Source organism: Triticum aestivum, chromosome 6D (assembly GCF_018294505.1).
Source record: "Triticum aestivum cultivar Chinese Spring chromosome 6D, IWGSC CS RefSeq v2.1, whole genome shotgun sequence".
Taxonomy (NCBI): domain Eukaryota; kingdom Viridiplantae; phylum Streptophyta; class Magnoliopsida; order Poales; family Poaceae; genus Triticum; species Triticum aestivum.
Genome location: NC_057811.1, coordinates 71,903,048 through 71,924,568, shown reverse-complemented (window position 1 = coordinate 71,924,568; position 21,521 = coordinate 71,903,048). Strand labels below are relative to the sequence as shown.

Sequence of the window (21,521 nt, the reverse complement as noted above, 5' to 3'; positions counted from 1 at the left end):
AACATTACGGGACCTACTTTGCATGCTTGTGCTAGTCACCACAGAGATCACAAAAATACATGGTATACACCACTGGAAATATGGCATGGCATACAACAAAACACATGTAGAGCTCATGCCCAAAAGATACACAGATTAAATGATACAAAAATGACAAATCTCCAAGTTCTGATAAGAACCAGCAGATAACAGCAACTAGCACTCTTGCAACGATGATTTGGGCATCAAGATGGACTCAAATGAACATGGTGCAATTTAACAAAATGTAGAGCATCACGAGACGAACAATTTGACATATCACACACGCAAAACGGAGCTACATGCATGAAGTTACGATGCAGAGAACAAGGCATGATAATGTAAGATGCAAAGGACTTAGCCCGGGGTCAACCTCTGTGTCAGATCCAGATCGGGGATGGAGGAAGTTCGCCGGAGGGGCTCGGGGCTGCGCCGGCGGAGGAAAGAGAGGCACGGCCGGGCGGCGCTGGGGGGGGGCGGCGCCGGCCGGGGACGGTGGGGCCGCGGTGGGGGGTCGCCGGCGGGCGGCGCGCGGCGCCGGAGGAGCTCGGGGCTCGGCGGGTGGAGGCGACGCCGGCGAGGGCCCGCGATGGCGGCGGCGGCGGATGGCGCGGTGGCTCCGGTCACCGGCGGGAGGAGCAGGGTGGCGAGGCGGCGGGGAGCCGCGGCGGCGCGGGGCGTCTCGGGCGGCGGCGGCGACTCGGGCCCGCGCGGGCCCCGGATGGGCTCCGCGGGCCGCGGCGGCGGTGGGACGGCGGCGGACAGGTGTCGCGCCCGGATTTGTCGCGGGGGCGGTGGCGGACATGTCCGGTGGGAGGAGAAAGCGTCCGGCGGCGCGGGGAGGAAGATGGCTAGGGTTTGGACCCGGGATTTCGGGGGAAGAGGCCAATATATAGGCAGAGAGAGCTAGGAGAGTCCAAACGAGGTGCGGTTTTCGCCCACGCGATCGTGATCGAACGACCGAGAGCAGGGCGGAGACTTGGAGGGGTTTTGGGGCTGCTTGAAGGGGGGTTTTGCTGCAACACCCAAACGGACTTTGCGGATGCCCGGTTAACCGTTGGAGTACCAAACGACCTCCAAATGGAACGAAACTTGAACGGTGGTCTACCGGTGGTATACCAAGGCCACTTGACAAGACTCGGTCCATTCCGAGAAAGTTTGACACCCGCACACGAGAAGAGGCAAAAGGGGGCGCCGGGTGACATAGGAGTGTCGGATTGCAAAACGGACAACGGGGAAAATGCTCGGATGCATGAGACGAACACGTATGCAAATGCAAAGCACATGATGACATGGTATGAAATGCAGATGATGACATGGAAAAATGCAACACGCAAGCAAATGACATGGCAACGACAGCGAATAACTGGCAGACACCTGGCGCATCGGATCCGGGGCGTTACACATAGCTAGTTCAATCGCTCGGGTTCAGTTAGAGCCCAACGCCTCGCTCGGGTTCAATTAGAGCGCAACGCCTCGCACACAGGCGCGTACGTGTACGAGAGAAACACACAAACCTTCATGCATCGCTCGGCCCCGACCACCCATCGTAACCGGGAACTCCCCGAAATTTTCCTCGCCCTCGCTTCTACCATGATTTTTTCCGTCATGGACGGCCCAAGGAATGTCATGCAGGTGCGTCTCCGGCCCGCCTAGGATGAAAAGCCCATTTTCTGTCATGATTTTTGTCATAGAAGTAGGAGCCCATCACATCTATGATGATATCGGGTTTTGTCACAATTATCGTCATAGAAGTGTCATAAGCATGACAGAAAAAATTCGTTCGGCCCAAAATGTCACGGATGTGTCTTTTTTTTGTAGTGATACCCCTGGTGACAATGGGGTGTTCTATTGATTCACTTGATATATGTTTTGGTACTCAACTCACGGATTCCCGAGGTGACATTGGGGTAATCTATGCATAGAGGGTTGATGCACATTTTTGTCCTACTTTCTCTGGTAGAAATCTTGGGGCACTCTTTGACATTCTTTGTGTTGGATTGAATATTATGAATCTGAAGTTGTTTGGTGCATATCGAATTATCAACTCACGGGTACTTGTGGTGACATTGGAGTATCAAGGTGACATTAGAGTTGGTTGATGCATATCATATGGTGTTATTTTAGTACGAATTCTAGGGTTGTTTGTGACACTTATAGGAATAGCTCAATAGATTGATCGGAAAGGATAACTTTGAGGTGGTTTTGTACCCTACAACAATTTCATCTTATGTTCTCTGCTAGATAAGAACTTTGGAGTGATTCTTCGTCACACATTGAGGGATTGTTATATGATTCAATTATGTTAGCACAGTTGAGAGATTGCACTAGTGAAAGTATGAACCCTAGACCTTGTTTCTAAGCATTGCAATACCGTTTGTGCTCACTTTTGTTACTTGTTACCTTGCTGTTTCTATATTTTTGGATTACAAAAACCTATATCGACTATCCATACTACACTTGTATCACCATCTCTTCGCCGGACTAGTGCACCTATACAATCTTCCATTGTATTGGGTGTGTTGGGGCACAAGAGATTTCCTGTATTTGATTACAGGGTTGTTTGAGAGAAACCATCTTCATCCTATGCCTCCCACGGATTGATAAACCTTAGGTCATCCACTCGAGGGAAATTTGCTACTCTCCTACAAAACTCTGCGCTTGGAGGCCCAACCCGAGTCTACAAGAATAAGTTGTGTAGTAGACATCATTCATCATGGCATTGACTAGGATATTTTTATATGGTAGATTACCTTCCTAAAACTTATATAAAGAATTAACTTCAATAACATGAATAGTACTTTGAGATATAAGGGTGTCACCCATAGGAGGTAGCATTTTTTACTTCGGAGGCTGGAACGCCCTTTTATCGTAATGATTTCTTAGCTTCTTTCGTACATTCATCACTCAAGATGTACATCCCTCTCTTCTTGGATTTAGGGCCTGAATGTGGTTCTTCTAAGTTCCAGTCATCATAACTTTTGGCAATCCCATCAAGAAGAACCTTAGCTTCATTAAGTGTCCTATCCTTGAAAAACATTTCCCGCATTGCTATCTAGTTGTGTCCTAGATTCAGGAGTTAGTGCATTGTAAAATATACTCCCCCTGTCCTAAAATTAGTGTCTCAACTTTGTACTAACTTTAGTACAAATTTGTACTAAAGTTGAGACACTTATTTTGGGACGGAGGGAGTGTCAAGCAAAGCATGTTCTTTGATATTATGGTATGAGTTTGTTAGCTTACCCTCCTAGTGAAGAAATAAATAGCTTAAGCATAAAGAGAGGGATGTGACTTTTTTCATTAAAAGTCTAGCAAGATCTTCAACAGTGTTAGCATGATCAAAAAACAATCACTATCACTTCCCTAAAAGTTTAGAGTTTCAAAATTTTAATAACTTCGGGTTCCATAAGAAATCTTAAGAATCCTCTTCAATATATATGATAAGAACACAAATCATCATCAGGTAAAAAATAACTCTCCTAAAGCTTTGCTATAAAATATTATTTTCCCAAGCATCAGGATCTTAATCAGTGTCAAATTCTCTAGCGGCTTTGGTAAATCCCAGTTCAAGTTCAGTAGGCGTGGTTGGTTTAGGTGGTTTCCTCAAAATAGGAGTAGGTGGGTGTTATCAAAGTGGAAGTGTGGGTGGTTTATATTCAAGTATTTCTTTTTCTTTATATCGCAAGATGACTATCAAGTAGTTCTCCAAATGAGTGATTCAAAAGTAACTGTGAGTCAACGAAGCTGAGGACTTGCTGTCATCCTTACCGTCATCTCTCTGGTGTATCAGGCTCTGATGCCAATTGTCGGAATTCTCCTCGTAGTGAATCTTACAACATCAAGAGTTAGGATATGAACACATGAAGAACACATACGAGGTTCCATGCCGCGTACAACCTGTGTCTTTTCGGACTCCTCTTCTCCTTTTACTATGGTTACAAAGAACGTGCTAGTCTACACAATCCATGATGATCATGCCAACCCATGCATAAGCAGACCTAGTGTTGCACAAGACACACAAGGTTGTTAGAGGCCTTGGGCTAAAACCCTAAGCCTAATGACGCGTGGTGCCTAGCGATTGCAAGTGCTATGCTAAAAACCTGAAAGGGCTAGGGTAAGCTACTTAGTAACGAGCACTAACAAGGTTTATGGTCATCAGGCAATAACTACCCAGGCAAGAATCCTCCGTTTAGTCCCTCAACTTATTGAGATTATCACTTTGGTCCCTTTGTTGGGGCAGGCGGTAGTAGAGAAAACAAAATATGTACCGCCAAACAAGGAACATGTTGTGGAGATTGATCACGGGAACGGGGTTTACCACTCGACCCGCACTAACGACAACAGAAAAGATTGGGCGAAGCACATCCCCATCTCCTTGTCGATCCCCCAAACATTTCCTTACAGTTCCCTCGAACGGTTCGTCAGAGTATCGCAGGTGCAACGCCATTAAGATATTCGCATCTGCAGGGAGGAACATTGAGTGACGGACTGTAAGGTCCGATCGCACGGCATGACTGTGGGAATGGTGGCGACTAGCTCGTTGGACCGGTCGAACCCATTTGAGGCTCTTGCTCCTCCACTTATATAGATGTCCAATATGGGCTCAACACTCGAGGCCCATCAGGATTTTATGCCCAATTTTCACTTGAATCCAATCCAAATGGGCTCATGCCCCTTAAGTTAACATGACCCTATAGGTCAACACACACACATGGACATGACCCGAGTCGATAGCTAGTAGTGGCTCCTAGCAGAGCGTGCCGACTCTCCTTTGTGTGCAATGTCATATTGATGAACCATGGCAATGTGACATATGCAACATTTCTTTTGCCTCACCATATATGTTGTCATGATCAAGGCGAGTACTTGCCACCCTTATTGGTAGCTCGACCTCTATACTCAAAATCATGTTATATATTATCAAATCAGGTTAACACTTAACCCAAGTCCCACGATCATTCTTTACAAATCTGATAACTCGAGTGGGCACTGAGAATATCTCTCAAAGTAGGAGGGACAAATCCCATTTTAGCCAAGCATACTAGGGATGATGCTCAAGGAGGGTCTGATAGGCTCACTACTTGAACCCAGGAAGAAGTAGAGGAAGAGACCCCTGAAGAAAGGCTCTGCTCCCACCAAAGCTTCGAGCAGCCAGCCGCCTCCTGCAACCCGGGTTTTGGATGGTGTACCTATCGTAAATGTGTCGTTACTCCATGTCGCGGGCAAGCCAATGCTACCGAATAAAGTGATCGAGTCCATAACTGGGGATCTCAGGAGATTGCATGACCTTGTGCTGTCGTTAGAGTTGGGCCTTCTCCAATCGGAAGAACCAGGATACCGCTTTACACGGTTAATGTGCCGATTGGAAGAGGCTTCGTCGACACTAACCCTGCGGGCATGTTCTTCCCACGGTTTGATTACATCTTTGAGATGTATCTCATGAGGCGGCTCAATTTTACGTTTGTCCGCCTTTATGCGCTACATACGAACTACATCATCAGGAAAGAGCAAATCTCGCAAATCATGGTAGCGGGCCCCTAATACATGCATGAGGGCTTCTTGGGAAACAGCGACGTGGAACGTGAGACTGCGAAGAAGTACATCGAAGACTCCATGGTTGCGAATAAGGACAAGGAAATAATTCTCCTGCCTTATCATCCCTTGTAAGTCATTCCCGGATAGCCGCTATAACACATCCTTTCGTACATTTCAATCATTCATTTGCACGTATGGAGGCTAATTTTGAGGTATATTTATTTTGCGCAATGAGGGGTGCGCCGTCCTTATCGTTCTTTACCCGCAAGTCTCCTACGCTTTGTATTTGGACTCATCCAAAAACACTGAGAGAAAGACTACACACACATACGAAGTGTTCTGGATCGTGCTCTCATAGGCATCGGCATGACAGGTGGCCACATCAAGATCAAGAAACAAAGGAAGGGTGCGCCGTGTTTCGACCATAAAACAGACATTTTTGTGTCCAGCAACGGGAAGGAAGTAGGAAGGATGGATTCTACGTCATCCATCACATGCTAGAGTTCAGAAGGGATCACAAGAAACTTCGCATGCCATCTACTGCCGATGCCCATATCCGCAAATGGGCCGCAGCCTTGAGCTGAACAGGATGAAAAAAATCATAAATGATTTTTATCGTATCCAATAGGACATTGCGACGATCATTATCAAAGACGTCGTTGAAGAGAATGGGATGTTCCATGGCGGCCCTGTTTTGCGGGCTGACGTCTGAACTCGCATAGGCATACCGCGTTAGGACATGACGCCGTTCACGAAGCTAGGGTGCATCCTCCCGGATATGGACGAATGGAGCCCGTAGCAATTGACGATGACAACAACAATGATGTCTTTTTAATTAGTACTTTTTGTAGGAAGAAACTTTGAATTTCTGTACGACAAAACTTTGTGATGTATTCGGTCCTCCTGAACTTGCGTAGCGCTCTAGTTAATTAGTTTGGGTACGATGAACTTCATTAATTATGTTTACTATATGTTGCTTCTATTTGCTAACTTTTTGTTTGTGTTGCTTACTTATATTATGTTGCATATTATCGATGAATTCGCCTGATGACGATGCATCTCTGTCAGGGATATGGATCGATGGCGAAGAAGTGCTATGTCATGTACATAGGGAAGTGTACGACGAGTGGCCAGAGTGTCAGGCCCAAGTCGACCACTTCCTAGGCAGCAGCCACAAAGGGTTTCAAAGTAGAATCCAAGCGGAAACTAGTTACTTGAGGTTCACGCTAGTGTGAGAGAGGCATCAGAACCGGCTCAAGAACAACTTCATAATCCCGCTCTTGCTCATAGTGATCGCTCTTCTCTTGAATATCATACTTTAGATCGATGATTAAACATGTGTATGTGACCATGTAGTTGCATCTATTCGAGACTTGTAATAACTTGTATCGCTATTTCGGAGGATGATGAGACATTTGTGTTGGATCACTATGATGAGACTATGTTGTAGCTAGGGCTGCAAGAAAAGCTCGAGGTTCGTGGGCCGCTCGAGATCGACTCGTATTTTGACTCGACTCGAGATCGGCTCGAAAAGAAATGAGCTGAGTATGAACACTTTATGTAGCTCGATAGAGAAACGAGTTAATCTTGAGCTAACACTGGCTCGCTCGATTTTAGATCGATAGCTCGATGTTATATAATTATATTAAATAATCTTGATATTTATTTAAAAAGATAATTTATTTTCTTATATGTCGTGCACAGTTTTTCTCAATTTTACCTAGTAGGAAACATGGAGGCCTAATTAAGCATGAGAAACTTAGCCTCAATATAGTGCATGGTCAGTCGTGTGTCAAATATCCTATTATTCTCAGCCAAAGTTTAAGAGCGGATGCACCTTCATTTTTCTATCTTTCTACTTCATTGGTCCCTACTTATCAAGTGCTAGTCATCGGTTGAGAGAGAATAAGTCAAATTTTATAGTGGCTTTCTATATTGTGTTGTTGGCTATAATGTTTGAAAAATTGCCTTAGACTATTCATAAAATCATCTTATTATTTATCTCGAAAATAGCTCGAGATCGATACAAGCTAAGCACGAGCCACTTTTTACGGCTCGACCTTGAGCTTCACTTAGTTTAAGCTCGCTCAAATTTTAGTATAACCTGAGCTGAGCCTAGTCCAACTCGCTCGAACTCGACTCGTTTGCAGCTCTAGTTGTAGCACTTCGATGATGACTAGTTGTTGGGGGCGCGCCATGGCGCACCACCTAAGTGGCATCTCTGCAGTGCCAGGTAGGATACACGCACTTTTCTAACTTTTTTTGCTGCACATGTCACACCTGCACACCCAGGTCATGCATGTGGACACTGAATTGGCTGACACCAATTCAGCTCCGAATTGTAGTATGTGCAGAACACAACCTACTGCCATAACATAAGCAATCAATAATCTAATTATAGAACTTAGTTTAAGATGATAAGAGTTATGCTAGGTAGCCAATGTCGGTATAATGACACTGTACATGAACATTTTGATAATTTATTTCTCCCAGTAACTGTAAGCTGATATCAACAAAGAAAGCAAGAACAACATTGCACACTGATACGATTATCACGACAAGATCGTTCTCATTGAAGCTTGATAAGAAATGCACGCTTCTTTTATTGCCTTGCATACATATACAGAGATCTTGATTCTTCTAACCGGCTAAATATGAAGTAGATTAATTAGATCGATATGAGTACCTACAAACACATCAAGGAACGAGCAAATTGCTAAGTTGATATTTTTAGTGAAATAGAAGATTAGAACCAATCAACTCTGGTTAGCAGCACAAGAAGTGACAAATTACCAGGTAGTAACATGCCCCCGTTTGCAGGCTGTTCATGAAGACGCCGCGCTTGTTCATCAGGAGGATCTCGCCGGATGAGTGCATGAGAATCCCGTCACGCCCAAATATGCCTGCCACTTTGAACAGGCTGAAAAAATTAATTTACAGCAATTGAAATCCATTACAGCCACTGCACATGCATAAAAAGATCAGACTTAGAAGCAAAGATGGCAGCAGCATAGATACTGATAGGCGCATATGAATACAGAGACAACAGGTTTGTAACCTAGATGATTGACCTGCGATAAGCTGAAACGGAAAGGTGAATATCGTGCTCAGAGAATGTGTATAAATAGTTAATTTCAAGATGAAAAACACAATAGCATGGACTTTCTGTATCAAAATTTTGGCTTCTGGAGATGACAGTTGGTAAACCTCATCTAAGATTAACATGTGGCAGATCGTTTTGTTTTCTGTTATGTTAATACCTTTCAAACTGCTTGTGGAGGCAGCAGTCTGAGCTCTGTAGACAATCTACCATGAATAGGATCCAGGGGTTGCCCCCCATTGTTTTTACGGCGTCAGTAAGGCGTCGCCTAGGCGACGCTTAGGCGTCAGGGCACCTTGCAAGCTCAAGGCGTCCAGCTTGCCTTAGGTACCTGAGTAAGGCGTCCGCCTTAAGCTTTAAGGCATCTGAAGCGCTGCTAAGGCGTCCAGGTTGGCACCTTGGTCCATATTGGACGCCTTGAGCTTGCCAGCCAGGCAGGGAAGTAGTTTTAGTCAGGAAACAGTCTTCTGGTGGGAAACAGAGATGCTGTTGGCGCCAACAGGTAAGAGAGGGGAAAGAGAGAGAGAAACAACCCCCAATCCACACACACCTCCTCCTCCTTCTCTGGCTCCTCTCCTCCAGCAGATCTGCTCCCTCCTCTGCAGCAGATCCTCTCCAGCAGCTCCTCATCCTCCTCCTCTCCAGTAGCTCATCCTCCTCCTCTTCAGTACAACAGCAACCAGCAACAGGCAACAGCAAGGAGCCAACACCTCTCCCTCCCCCTTCTCCCCCACCCTCCTCTGCTCTGTTTCTTCCATGTTAAGTTGTTCATTGCTTGCTGTTTTTCAGTTGTTCATTGCTTCCTGCTTTGCTGGTTGCTCACTGCTTTGTGCTAGCTGCTTTGCTGGTTGCTCACTGCCTCTCTTATAGTGGTTAGTGGATGCCTGGATGGTTAGAATAATGCATGATTACTGTTGGGGAGAAGAGAAAGTGCAAAGAGGATGGATCCTATATGGGCTCTACAACCAGCAGCAAGTGCAAGATGTGTAGTGTGTATGCCTAGTTGCCTACCAAATTCTACTTCATTCTACTGCTTAGAACTCTCTAAGGCGTCCGCCTTGCCTTATGCCTTACCGCTTAGGCGGTGAGGCGCCCCCCAGCGCCTTGCCTCGCCTTACCGCCTTAAAAACAATGTTGCCCCTCCTTTGTGTAATATTCCCAAGCCCCAAATCCTAATTCAACATAAATGCATGTAAAAGTTCAAATGGCTGTATCATCTTCGTCAGATTTTTCAAAGCTATTCCCTGCCTTCCGTGTCATGGATAATCAAAGGTCTACAAAATGGACAAGTTGGAAGATCTCTTTACAATATGGTAGGCATGTACGGATAATCAGCATTACGCTTCTGCAGCTTTTATAGCAATAACAACATTACATATTACATTGCCTCTATGAAATCACGGCTGCCGAGCAAAAAAAAAAACACATAAGGTAACATTTGGTGGTGAGAGATTTTTTTAACCAAAATGAAGGCAAGAATAGAAATGGCGCTGAACTAAACAAAGGGAAGTGAGCACCAGTTGAGTAATATCGTATTAAAAGCGAAAAATGCCAGACATATCAAGGAATATGCCAATATGCACTCAAATGGAAATATATTAATTGGGAGAGGATTGAAATTAAGGTCGAAAGACATTTCCGTATCTCAGTGAATCTCACATTGGGATTTCAATATCTCAACAAATCTCAGATTTGTGGTTTCCTAATAGCTTCTATAATTCTTTTATAAAATAGAGCTTACCTGAAAGAAAAGAATTTCTTGCACAGAGGCTGAGGTAGGGACTCCTTCAGGCCACATTGGTATGAATACATAAAATGCAAATCGTTCGCCAGCTCTAATATTGGTTGCAATTTTGAAGGCCAATTCCATTAGTATTAGATTGTAGGAACCTGCAACATCCCAAGGGATCAGAATTTCAGTTTGTGTAAATCATGTCGTAACATTAAACATCAATTTTCAATTTACACGATAGTACCGTCAGCAACAGAGGCATGAATGGAACAAAAAGAATGTACCCTATCTAACAAAAGTAGGAAGAGCAAAATAAACGCATGCTCTCCCTGCAATGTAGCTTATCTAATAAAAAAAAGAAAAATAAATCTATGCTCTCCCTGCATTCTGTGGTACATGTTTTGCCCTATCTTACCAGCAGAAGAATATGCATGAAAATGTGGAAGTTAAGCTATGCCTAACAATCAATATTCCAAGTTTCAGACATGATACATAGGAAGAACCCAGACCTGAATTCACATAGGATGGCCACTCATACGAAGAACCAAGAAATTACTGATTTTAAATATAAATGAAATGGTGTGTTGATCTGATTGCCCGGACATATGTTGTGCGAATGCTCTTATTGATTATGAGGTTCTTTCGGATCAAAAGATTCTGCACAGGTCCATTTAATGGTTTAGTAGTTTATACAAGAAGAACGTAGTTTCAAATGGTACATGACAAGAAGATGAAAAATAAATAAAACAAAACAGCACCACAACTTCAGCATAGCTGTACATTACTGAACATTGCGAAGGAATACAAGGAAGATGTGCCAAACTAACCTGCTTTGAAGCTTCTTTGCAATCACTATGAAATCCTTTTAGAGAGCCCGAGTCAATTGACCAAAATACCTGAAGAATTAATATCTTAACCAGTGCCTATAATTCACAAGTATTAACATAAGCACAAATTAAAGAGCAAGTACTAAAGCCCGAACATGCCAATTTTCAGGATCTTCTTCTTTTGAAACCTACAAACTAACATGATCATTTGGAACATTAGGTGAAAACGACTAAGTATCCTGAGATATGTTCCAACTTTATCAGGGCATCATCTTTCCAACGAGATACTTTCCTAAGTTGATTACGGAATTAAAACTCAACGAGATAGGAACATTGAAACTCAAAGAGATTAATGTGGTGCAAGATAAGCACCGGCAGCCAGCACGCATTCACGCATGACACTAGTTCGCAGAAGCTTACGTCCTTGACTCCAACTTCATAAGCATAACGAAGTTACATACGTCTAGATACTATTTTTTCAGCGGCAGTTAATATGGGACGGCGGAGTACAACATATTGGTAAAAATGAACTCACCGAAATTGTCGAGTTATGAAAATCATTTTCATATACTGTGTCAAGATCTTTAAAAAGCCTCACAAAGATCTAGGTCCCCAATGAAAGCAGCAGCTTTCTACTTGTTTCCCGAAGCCTGTGTATCAACCAACAAACATATTTGGGGGTGAGTAAATGTCCCAACAACCTGCAAGATAGTAGTACAAGATTGCCAAATATAGCACAAAAGAGAGCGTATGATTAGCCTGCAGAACACAAAAGATATTTACAAGACTGACATGATGCTTATTCTGAAATCAACATAATGGTGACCTCCTGATTTTATTTATATCTACAACTATCTGTTAAACTTAGTAGCATCATTTACTATCCATATGGCACCAACAAACACATCACGGTTTGAAATAACATTCAAATTCTCCTAAAAGATGATGCATGAGTATATATTTACTTTCTTAATGTCTATGATGATAGCAATTACTTGCAGCTTATAAAAAAAGAGATAAAATATAAGCATAGAACCTGGCTATCACTCCCGTCCAAAACGCCCGCTGCAGAGCTACAATCCACATAATCGATCCTACCTCATAATGCCCCGATCCGTGAGCACCACCCCGCTAGTTACCTTGACGGATATGCAGGTCCATCCCGCCCCGATCGTGGTTGAGGAAGAACTATGGGAGGCGACAGGACAGAGAGAGTATGAAGGGGTGGCTTGCCCGAGACCCATCGATGCGGAGCGGGATGGGGCGGCGGCGGCACTAACCCTAATGAATCACCTCATCCGCCCCGGCGAGCTGAAGGCGAACCAGCTGCGGAACAGCGCCGCGACCACCGAGCTAGCCATGCAACATTGCCTCCTCCTCTGCTCGGGAACGAAAGCGATCTGACGGGGAGCGCTCGCGCTGCCGTGGCCATGGATCCAGACCTGCTGCTCGATCTGGGGCGAGGGGGAGGAGAGGAGCTCGCCCGGTGGTGGGGATAAGGTGAGCGGAGGAGAGAGGGGCTGTGGGGGAGGGCGCCGGTGAGTGGTGTCGGGGCAGTGGTGAATGGGAAACGAGGGCGGCCCGTTTCTCTTTTCATCTTCGTTTTTTTTACCTCACACAGTAAAAGGGACAGGTGGATATCGCGAGAAGGCGCCCTTGATGCGTAGGCGAATGTTTAGGATGATGAAAGATGAGACATTCTTGTCTGATATAGTTCCAATGTATGTGTATGTTTTTATTGTATAAAATCTGTATAAATACTACATAAATAAGTAGAAGAAAAAATACAGAAAATATTAGCAGTGGCGCAGGGTAAGAGAGTAGCAGCAGCGCTACTGATTCACAGACTTAAAAGTAGCGCGAGGTTCATACTATCGCTCTGCAACTAGTTAGCAGTAGCACTGGATGGACCCACGCTACTGCTAAGTCTGTGTAGCAGCTACTACCAGTGGCGAAGTTATAGCAAGGCCCAAAGGGCCCTGGCCCACCCAACTTATGTGATTCTCTTCAAGGTATATTTATTTTTTGGTCACAAAACACAAGCCCAGTAGATGTTTCTATAAGCCGGCCCGCCCAATTATTTGGAACAAGCTCCCCACTGGCTACTACTAAGAGTTAGGTGCAACGCGCTAGCTGTAGCGAGGGCACCACGCTACTGCTAGACATTTACTGCTCGCTACTATTAGGTTTTGCCATAATTTTACTCCTTCTGTAAAAGAATATAAAGGCGTTTAGATCACTATCGAGGGAGTATTTACCAAGGTTGACATGTGGAAACTTGTAACTTATGAGTGTTCATTTAAAATAAATGGACACAAGGAATGTACAAAAATTATGACCCGAAGAAATGCCACCCTAGACATGTGCCTGCCTACATACTACACAGGCTGCAGCCCAGCCGGCGTTTCCGTCTCTACCGCCGCCACTTTGACACAGCATGTCCGCTGTGGCGAGAGGTCGCAGCGGCAGATAGGACAAGTGGTGTGCGAGTGCAGCCACATGTCAATGCACTCGACATGGAAGATGTGCTTGCACGACGGCAGCTGCCGCACCATCTCGCCTTCCTCAAGGTCTTCCCAGCACACAGAGCACAGCTGGGCGCTCCCACATTCGAGGTCGCCATCGGCATCGGCGCCACGGGATGCGTACGCGAACGTGGGCAACGAGTCGATCGTGGCCTTCCCGAGCCCGAACCGGCATGCTGCCAAAGGCACGCCCACTGTGATCTCACGCTCGGCGGCGGCGCCGACGCGCCAGCTATTGGGCAGGCACTCACCGATGCCGAAGGCGGTCAACGCCATGCCGGCGAACAAAAAGGCCTTCCAGACGCTCACGGTGGCGACGAGCACGCAGAACACGAGCGCCAATGCCAATGACGCCACGACGCCGTAGCAGGCTCCACGCCCGCCGTTCCTGAGCCTTGCAGGCAGATCAGGCATGATCACTCCTGAACGTTTAATTCGAGGTAGCTGCTTCACGGGCAGGGTTGTGGGTTGTGGCGGTGCAGGTGTTCTAACCGGGCGGCAAGAAATATATAGTCGATCTGCATCTCAGCTTGAGAACTAGAGTCTGGGGCCCTGGCTGACTGGAGATCGGCGGGCGCCGCCCGTAGCTGCGCCCGGGTCTGGGTGGCGCGCGGCGCGCGAAAGATAAACTCGGTGTTTCTTTGACCTCCCGATTCTGGTCAGGTTTCACGCGCCGGCCATACATTAGCAATTGTTAGACAGCCCATGGTAAACGATACGGCACGCTGGAAAGCGACCCGTGTGTATGCACGGCGTATGACTGTGATAACACGCAGGTGCGCAATAACATTTTTATTGAGAAATAATAATTATTTTCTAGAAATGCAATAAAGATTTGAGAAGGAGGCGGTAGTCAGCCTGGTCAACCGTTGTTGCAGGTCACCACGCATCCGCTTCACACGGCCACGACGGCGAGGAGGTGGTGGGCGACAAGGGGATGCCGGGGATGTATCTGGTGCACCGGGGCAATTTGTGCTGCCGGTGCACCAGTCGCCCGTTGCACATTTAAAAATGTTCAAAAAAATTTAAAAAAAAGTATGCAATGAGGTCCGGTGCACCGGTAGCACCAATTGCCTTGATGCACCAGATATGTTCCCGGGGATGCCGAGGTGAAACTGACGAAGTAGTGGTGGTGGGCGAAGCCGAGGTGAAATTGACGAACAACAGCTGCGAACTCTCCACTACGCATACAGCCTACTGGAGGAGGACAAAAGTGCAAAGGGATCTTGGAGGTGAGTCATGACGTGCTTTCAGTTTCGCCTGTATACAACAACCACTGAATCATGAACTGCTGGACAATACTGTAACGCCCCAAGACCGACGCTCCAGAAGTCTTCCAGCTACCTTGTTGTCGCCGTGTGTTTTATTTTTGCTTGTTGCATTTCATCATGGCATCATCCGCATTGCATCGGCATTCGTTACCGTCTTTGTTTTTAAAACTTGCATTCGTACGTAGTTGCCACGTTCCCCCCTTGTCTCCGTTGACCGTTCCGAGACCAACCGTGTTTCCGGTTCCCTCTTGCCTGGCTTCCTAACCTCTCTGCACATCCCGCAAACCCCCTTTGCGTGCGTGTCCGAAACTTCCAGGACCCAACTCGGGCAGTCATGACCGTTGGATCCGGATCATCCCCAAACATCCCTAAAACATCTCCGTTTTCTTATTTGGACTCCCCTAAGCTTTATTCTCGTCCGCCCGATTACGATCGGAGGGTCCGATTAACCCCTAAACCTAACCCCTTCCTATAAATAGCCCCCTAGCCCTAAATTTTAGGCCTCCTGTCCCATCCACCCATCGCCACCGCCGCCACTCCACCAAATCCCCCTCGGGATCTCCCCTGCCTGTTCGCCCCAACCCAGCGCCTCCACTGTTTCCCCTGATCCAATCCCCTCCGCCTCCACTCTCTGCCTCCACCGCACATCCATCCAACCGCCGCCTTGCCTCCACTCCGGTAGCACGCGCCACCGGAGCCCCGAGCCACCACCTCGTCGCCGCTCTTCACCAACTCGCCCGACCAACCACCACCAGCCCGAGCGCCTATGCCTCCTTGTCCCGCTGTCATCCACGACCGTCGTGCAGCCAGCCCGAGCGCTCGTTCCCGAATGGATCGAGGCACTACCTCCAGCCCGCAGCCGCCGGAGCTGCTCTGTTCCTCGCCCGAACCAGCAGGTGTCCTCGTCGCCCCTACTCCCTTCCCTTCCTCTTCTTCGCTGAAGCTCTCCCTGACCACCCCCTCGTCGTGTTTCTCTCACAGGGAACCATGGAGCCGCCGCTTGGAGCTCCATGACCGCACCTCCCAGCCGCGACGAGTCCCCGCCGTCCCGAGGCCACCTGTCGTCGTCCGGCCGGCAACAAGCAGCAGCTTGCTGGAGCGCGAGCCCTGCCGGGTCCGCCTCCCTCTGCCCGTCCCTCTCCTGCTTCGATCTCCTTCCTCCCTCTGTGCCACTTCTCTGATTTTGTTTCCCTGCCATGGCTTTGCAGCTGTGCCACCACCCTGCTTCGCTCGTCGCCGCCTTTGCAAGATCCGGCGAGGCCCTGCGTTCCCGGCCTCCTCCCCGCCAAGTTCGCCGCCGCCGCTCCCCAAGCTCCTCCAGGCCGCCGTGCAAGTCCGGCCGCCTCCTCCTCTGCTTCTGCTTCGAGCAGGAGGTCGACACCCCCGCCTCGAGCCATGACCGCGCGTCGCCTGCGTGCGTTGACCGCGCCCAGGCCCAGCGCCCCCTTCCGGCCTCCCCCTCCACCGACTGGGCCATGGCCCATGGTGAGAAACCCCCAGCCACTGTGCACTGTTGGGCTAACAGATTCGGCCCGTATATGTTTTTTCCTGGTTCTGCGAATTTCCTAATTATCCAGAGACTACCAATTTTACAGAAAACCCCTTGCACTTCATGCATTTAATGTCTCACAAACCGTGCATCGGATTAAAATACTTCATACATGCAAAATGCTTAGAATTTCATCTAGTTTCATAATATGCTGCTTTCATCCATGTTAAAAATGTAAAAAAAATGTTGTTTGATTAAATTTGCATAAATGCCATGCAAAAATGAATTATTTCATAACTAATTAACCGTAGCTCCAAATTAAATGTTCTTTATATGTAAATCGGGTGGAAAAATGCCTAGTTTAACATGGTGCACTTTATTTTCCTGTTTAACAACAATAAAATATGGTTTTAGGCAGAACAGTACCAAATCTAAAATATGGACATGAGGATTTTCCGGAATTGTTGTTTGTTGTTCCGGCCTCATTTAAACTTGCCTAAATAGTTAGTTTTATTATGCTTCACCTCTTGCATGTTTAACAACATTTAATATTGCTGTGTACCTAAACGAGAGCGAACTAAATAATTCGAATGTGGTGTTTCTTCAATATGCAACTCGTTGCATATTGAGCTCCACTTAATTTGTAGTATTGTTTGTTGCACTTTGCCATGCCATGCCTCATTTAAACCGGACATGCATCATACTTGATTGTGCATCATGACATGTTTATGTGATGGTTGTTTACCATGCTGTTTGCTTCTTTCCGGTTTGCTTCTCTCGTTAGCTTCGGTTTCGTCCCGGAGTTGTGAGGATTCGTTCGACTACGTCCATTTGTCTTCTTTATGGACTCGTTCTTCTTCCTTGCGGGATCTCAGGCAAGATGACCATATCCTCGAAATCACTTCTATCTTTGCTATGCTAGTTGCCTCTATGCTATCGCTATGCCGCGTTACCTACCACTTGCTTTTCAAGCCTCCCAAATTGCCATGAACCTCTAACATTTGTCACCCTTCCTAGCAAACCGTTGTTTGGCTATGTTACCGCTTTTGCTCAGCCCCTCTTATAGCGTTGTTAGTTGCAGGTGAAGATGAAGATTGTTCCATGTTGGGACATGGATATGTTGGGATATCACAATATCTCTTATTTTAATTAATGCATCTATATACTTGGTAAAGGGTGGAAGGCTCGGCCTTATGCCTGGTGTTTTGTTCCACTCTTGCCGCCCTAGTTTCCGTCATATCGGTTTTATGTTCCCGGATTTTGCGTCCCTAACGCGGTTGGGTGTTATGGGAACCCCTTGACAGTTCGCCTTGAATAAAACTCCTCCAGCAAGGCCCAACATTGGTTTTACCATTTGCCTAACAACCTATTACCTTTCCCTTGGGAGTAATTAACCCGAGGGTCATCTTTATTTTAGCCCCCCGGGCCAATGCTTCTCTAAGTGTTGGTCCGAACTAGAGCACCGTGCGGGACCGTCCCTTGGCAACTTGGGTTACGTTGATACCTGTACGCTTAGCTCATCCGGTTGTGGCCTGAGACGAGATACGTGCGGCTACTATCAGGGTGTCGGCACGCCAGGAGGTCTTGCTGGTCTTGTTTTACCATTGTCGAAATGTCTTGTAAACCGGGATTCCGAGACTGATCGGGTCTTCCCAGGAGAAGGAATATCCTTCGTTGACCGTGAGAGCTTATAATGGGCTAAGTTGGGACACCCCTGCAGGGTATAAACTTTCGAGAGCCGTGCCCGCGGTTATGTGGCAGATGGGAATTTGTTAATGTCCGGTTGTAGAGAACTTGACACTCGACTTAATTAAAACGCATCAACCGCGTGTGTAGCCGTGATGGTCTCTTTTCGGCGGAGTCCGGGAAGAGAACACGACTTTTGGGTTATGTTTGACGTAAGTAGGAGTTCGGAATCACTTCTTGATCATTACTAGTTAACGACCGTTCCGTTGCTCCTCTTCTCACTCTTATTTGCGTATGTTAGCCACCATATATGCTTAGTGTTTGCTGCAGCTCCACCTCACTACCTTCTCCTACCCATAAGCTTAAATAGTCTTGATCTCGCGGGTGTGAGATTGCTGAGTCCTCGTGACTCACAGATTCTACCAAAACAGTTGCAGGTACCGACGATACCAGTGCAGGTGACGCAACCGAACTCAAGTGGGAGTTCGACGAGGACCTTGGCCGTTACTATGTTTCGTTTCCTGTTGATCAGTAGTGGAGCCCAGTTGGGACGATCGGGGACCTAGCATTTGGGGTTATCTTCTTTTCATTTGGGTTTGATCGTAGTCGGTCTATGTGTGTATTTTGAATGATGTATGATTTATTTTAAGTATTGTGTGAAGTGACGATTATAAGCCAACCCTCTTTATCCCATTCTTGTTCATTACATGGGATTGTGTGAAGATGACCCTTCTTGCGACAAAACCTACAATGCGGTTATGCCTCTAAGTCGTGCCTCGACACGTGAGAGATATAGCCGCATCGTGGGCGTTACAAATACTCAGCTAGATGAATCGAGGTCTAAACTGAATTACTATAAAACCTTATAGAGATTTCAATACGGCCTATATACATATGTATATAGACATATTTTAGAGTATAGATTCACTCATTTTGCTTTGTATGTCGTCCGCATTAGAATCTCAAAAAGACTTATATTTAGGAGCAACCGAGTAGATGACACGGATATAACGAAACTGACATGATAGGTTCTTTCGAAGATGCTACGTTTTAATTCCATCTGTTCGATAGGTATAAATAAATTGGCAGTGATACGTGTCGGTCGGCAGGCCCTAATTTGGGCGGGTCGCACCAGCAGCGTACGATATTTTTGTTCCCAGCCGCACGATCTTCTTCCTCCTCCTCTCTTGCACCTTCTTCTCTAAAAAATAGCCCCCATTGTGCCGCCATGAACGCCTGGCCTCGAAGCACCCCCATGTGCGTCTCGTCTATTGCTGCCCTCGCCGCCGGTCGCCGCCCTCGCCATTGCCGTCTACTGTATTTCTCACCGGCTCCATGCATACAGCAGCATGTCCCCATGTTTGCAGCTCCTCCTGACGACGGTGGCTGCTCCAGTGGCAGCGGCCGCTGTCGCAGCACCTCCGACTACAAACTCGCGAATAACTGTACAATCCCTCTGGTTGGCGGTTGCAGCAAAAAAGTCGGCCGACTGTAGCAAAAAAAAGTTACAGTTCCAGTAAAAAATCTTGCCGCTGCCGCCACCCGGTCGGCATCATAGCAAAAACTCTGACCGGTTGTAGCTTTCTGGTTGCCGGTTGGAGCAAAAACAACATGACACGGTTGTAGCAAAAAATAAAATAAAAGGCGACGGTCACATCTTCATATGGTGGTAATAAAATTCGTTGCCGATGGCAGCAAAAAGTTGTGTCGTTTGCAGCAAAAAAATGTTGTCACTTGCCGTGGAAGTTGCATCATCTTCATGGATGATTTAGCAAAGAAAATGTCGTCGCCGGCAGTAGCAGATGAAGTCGCCGGTAGTAACAAAACCAAACGTCGGTTCCAGTAAACAAAAAAAACTACAAACTGCGGTAGTTGGTTCCAGCAAAAAGTTCGTTGGCTATTGCATCCCTTGCCACCGGATGTAGCATATCTAGTGACCGGTTGTAGCATCTCGCTCCTGAGGGTTGCAACACTACCATGAGCGAAGGTGTCGGGAGGCGCATCCATGGCGATTGACGCATCGTCGTGTTTCGTAGACCTGAGGTGGTTGATGCGCAGAACAGCCGCCCCCTTGTACCTCATCGCTGGTCGCACCGCTTGCTAGTCAGGGCATCCAGTGCTCGGCCCCGTCACGTGCGGCCATGGCGAAGGGCGTGGCCATGGCGACAAGGTCGCAAAGGGCGTAAGGGGGCGCGTGGCAGTGCGCCCCTCACTGGGCAATGGTGCCTCGCCGGGGAAAAGAAGAGGGGAAAGGAGGAGGTTCGTCGAGTGGTAGAGAAAGAAGAAGATAAGGCAGAGAAGAAGAAAAATGGATGCCCGAAGACGCGTGATCTACAAGGATCAAATGCACGCGACACGACCGACCCAAAACTCGACCGATCGGTCGTACGCAAACATTTGCCTAAAAAATTTGGCACAGTTGAATTTGATCGCCCTTCTGTCTAGCTAGCCTTGGAGTCGGCCAATCGGACCATCGGCTGAATTCCAATTGAGAGCGCCGACTATGCATTCACACTTCTGCTTCGGTACAACCCCGCTAAACACATCAACCAATGAGATCTCTCCGTACACTTTCATAATAAAGTGTAGGATGGTCTTTTTTGAAAATACATTGCCCACGCCAATACACGGCCTATGTACGTACCGCCCGAGAATTGAACTTCAAACCTCAAGGTTTACTTCAAGTTCTAGTAACCAACTGAGACAAGTTACTTGTTGTGTCCACTTGCTTTCTTTTTCACTTCTTATGTGCCAAATGTAACTTAGTGAACTTTCATGTCGGCTTTTTCTTCTTTTTTAAACCGGGTTTAGTTTGTTTTTCCTTTGAGTATTTTTTTCTGTTTTTTAAATTCGTGAATCTTTTTCAGTTTCTCAAACTTGTTTCCTTAATGAATATTTTCTAAAAATCCATGAAATATGTCAAATCTGTGAATATTTTAAAAAATCAATTAACTTTTTTCAAATTCACGGGCCGGCCCAACAGGCGGCCGGGCATCGGGCGGGATAGAAAACGATGTACTATAGTGCTTGTGTATGGCACGTCTTGACTCCTATATTTTCTTTATTATTTTTTGTATATCACCAGTCAGGACGTGTGTGTGAATTTTTTTCGAAAAGGGGACTCTCTGGCCTCTGCATCAGAACGATGCATACGGCCACATTTATAGATAAAATAGGTTCAACAAGGTCTTAATGTCTTAAAACAAATAAAAAACGGCAGGCTCACAGAGAGCCACAACGCCAAGAACAAAAGGCCCAAAAAGTCACAACCGGCCGGCAAAACAAAAGATAGGTAAACTAATCGCCTATCCTATTACATGACCGCCATCCAAACCGGT

General features: G+C 46.6%; 1 protein-coding gene and 1 long non-coding RNA gene across 5 annotated transcripts; both read right to left on the bottom strand.

The window, feature by feature from the left end:
- Positions 1-7,929: 7,929 nt before the first annotated feature.
- Positions 7,930-12,781, bottom strand: LOC123143609 (uncharacterized). 4 transcript variants are annotated; one of them, XR_006470960.1, is made up of 5 exons: positions 11,748-12,781; positions 11,213-11,281; positions 10,395-10,543; positions 8,347-8,515; positions 7,930-8,239 (listed from the first exon to the last, which is right to left on the bottom strand). It is a non-coding gene; the product is annotated as an uncharacterized lncRNA (long non-coding RNA). The 4 variants fall into 4 exon arrangements; XR_006470959.1 differs by having other exon boundaries at positions 8,347-8,473; XR_006470958.1 differs by having other exon boundaries at positions 8,347-8,456.
- A 712-nt stretch (positions 12,782-13,493) lies between these two features.
- On the bottom strand, positions 13,494-16,206 carry LOC123142444 (RING-H2 finger protein ATL67-like). Its single transcript, XM_044561355.1, has 2 exons — positions 15,855-16,206; positions 13,494-14,159 (listed from the first exon to the last, which is right to left on the bottom strand). Exons 1-2 carry the CDS (start codon positions 16,204-16,206, stop codon positions 13,591-13,593), a joined length of 921 nt encoding a protein of 306 aa, XP_044417290.1. The 3' UTR covers positions 13,494-13,590.
- Between the last annotated feature and the right edge of the window lie 5,315 nt (positions 16,207-21,521).

Coding starts and splice junctions, on each gene's coding strand:
- LOC123142444 (XM_044561355.1), bottom strand. CDS start 16,206: ATGGCAGGGAAACAAAATCAGAGAAGTGGCACAGAGGGAGGAAGGAGA. Junction 14,160..15,854: donor CCGGCGGCTGCGGGCTGGAG/GTAGTGCCTCGA, acceptor TTAAACGTTCAG/GAGTGATCATGCCTGATCTG.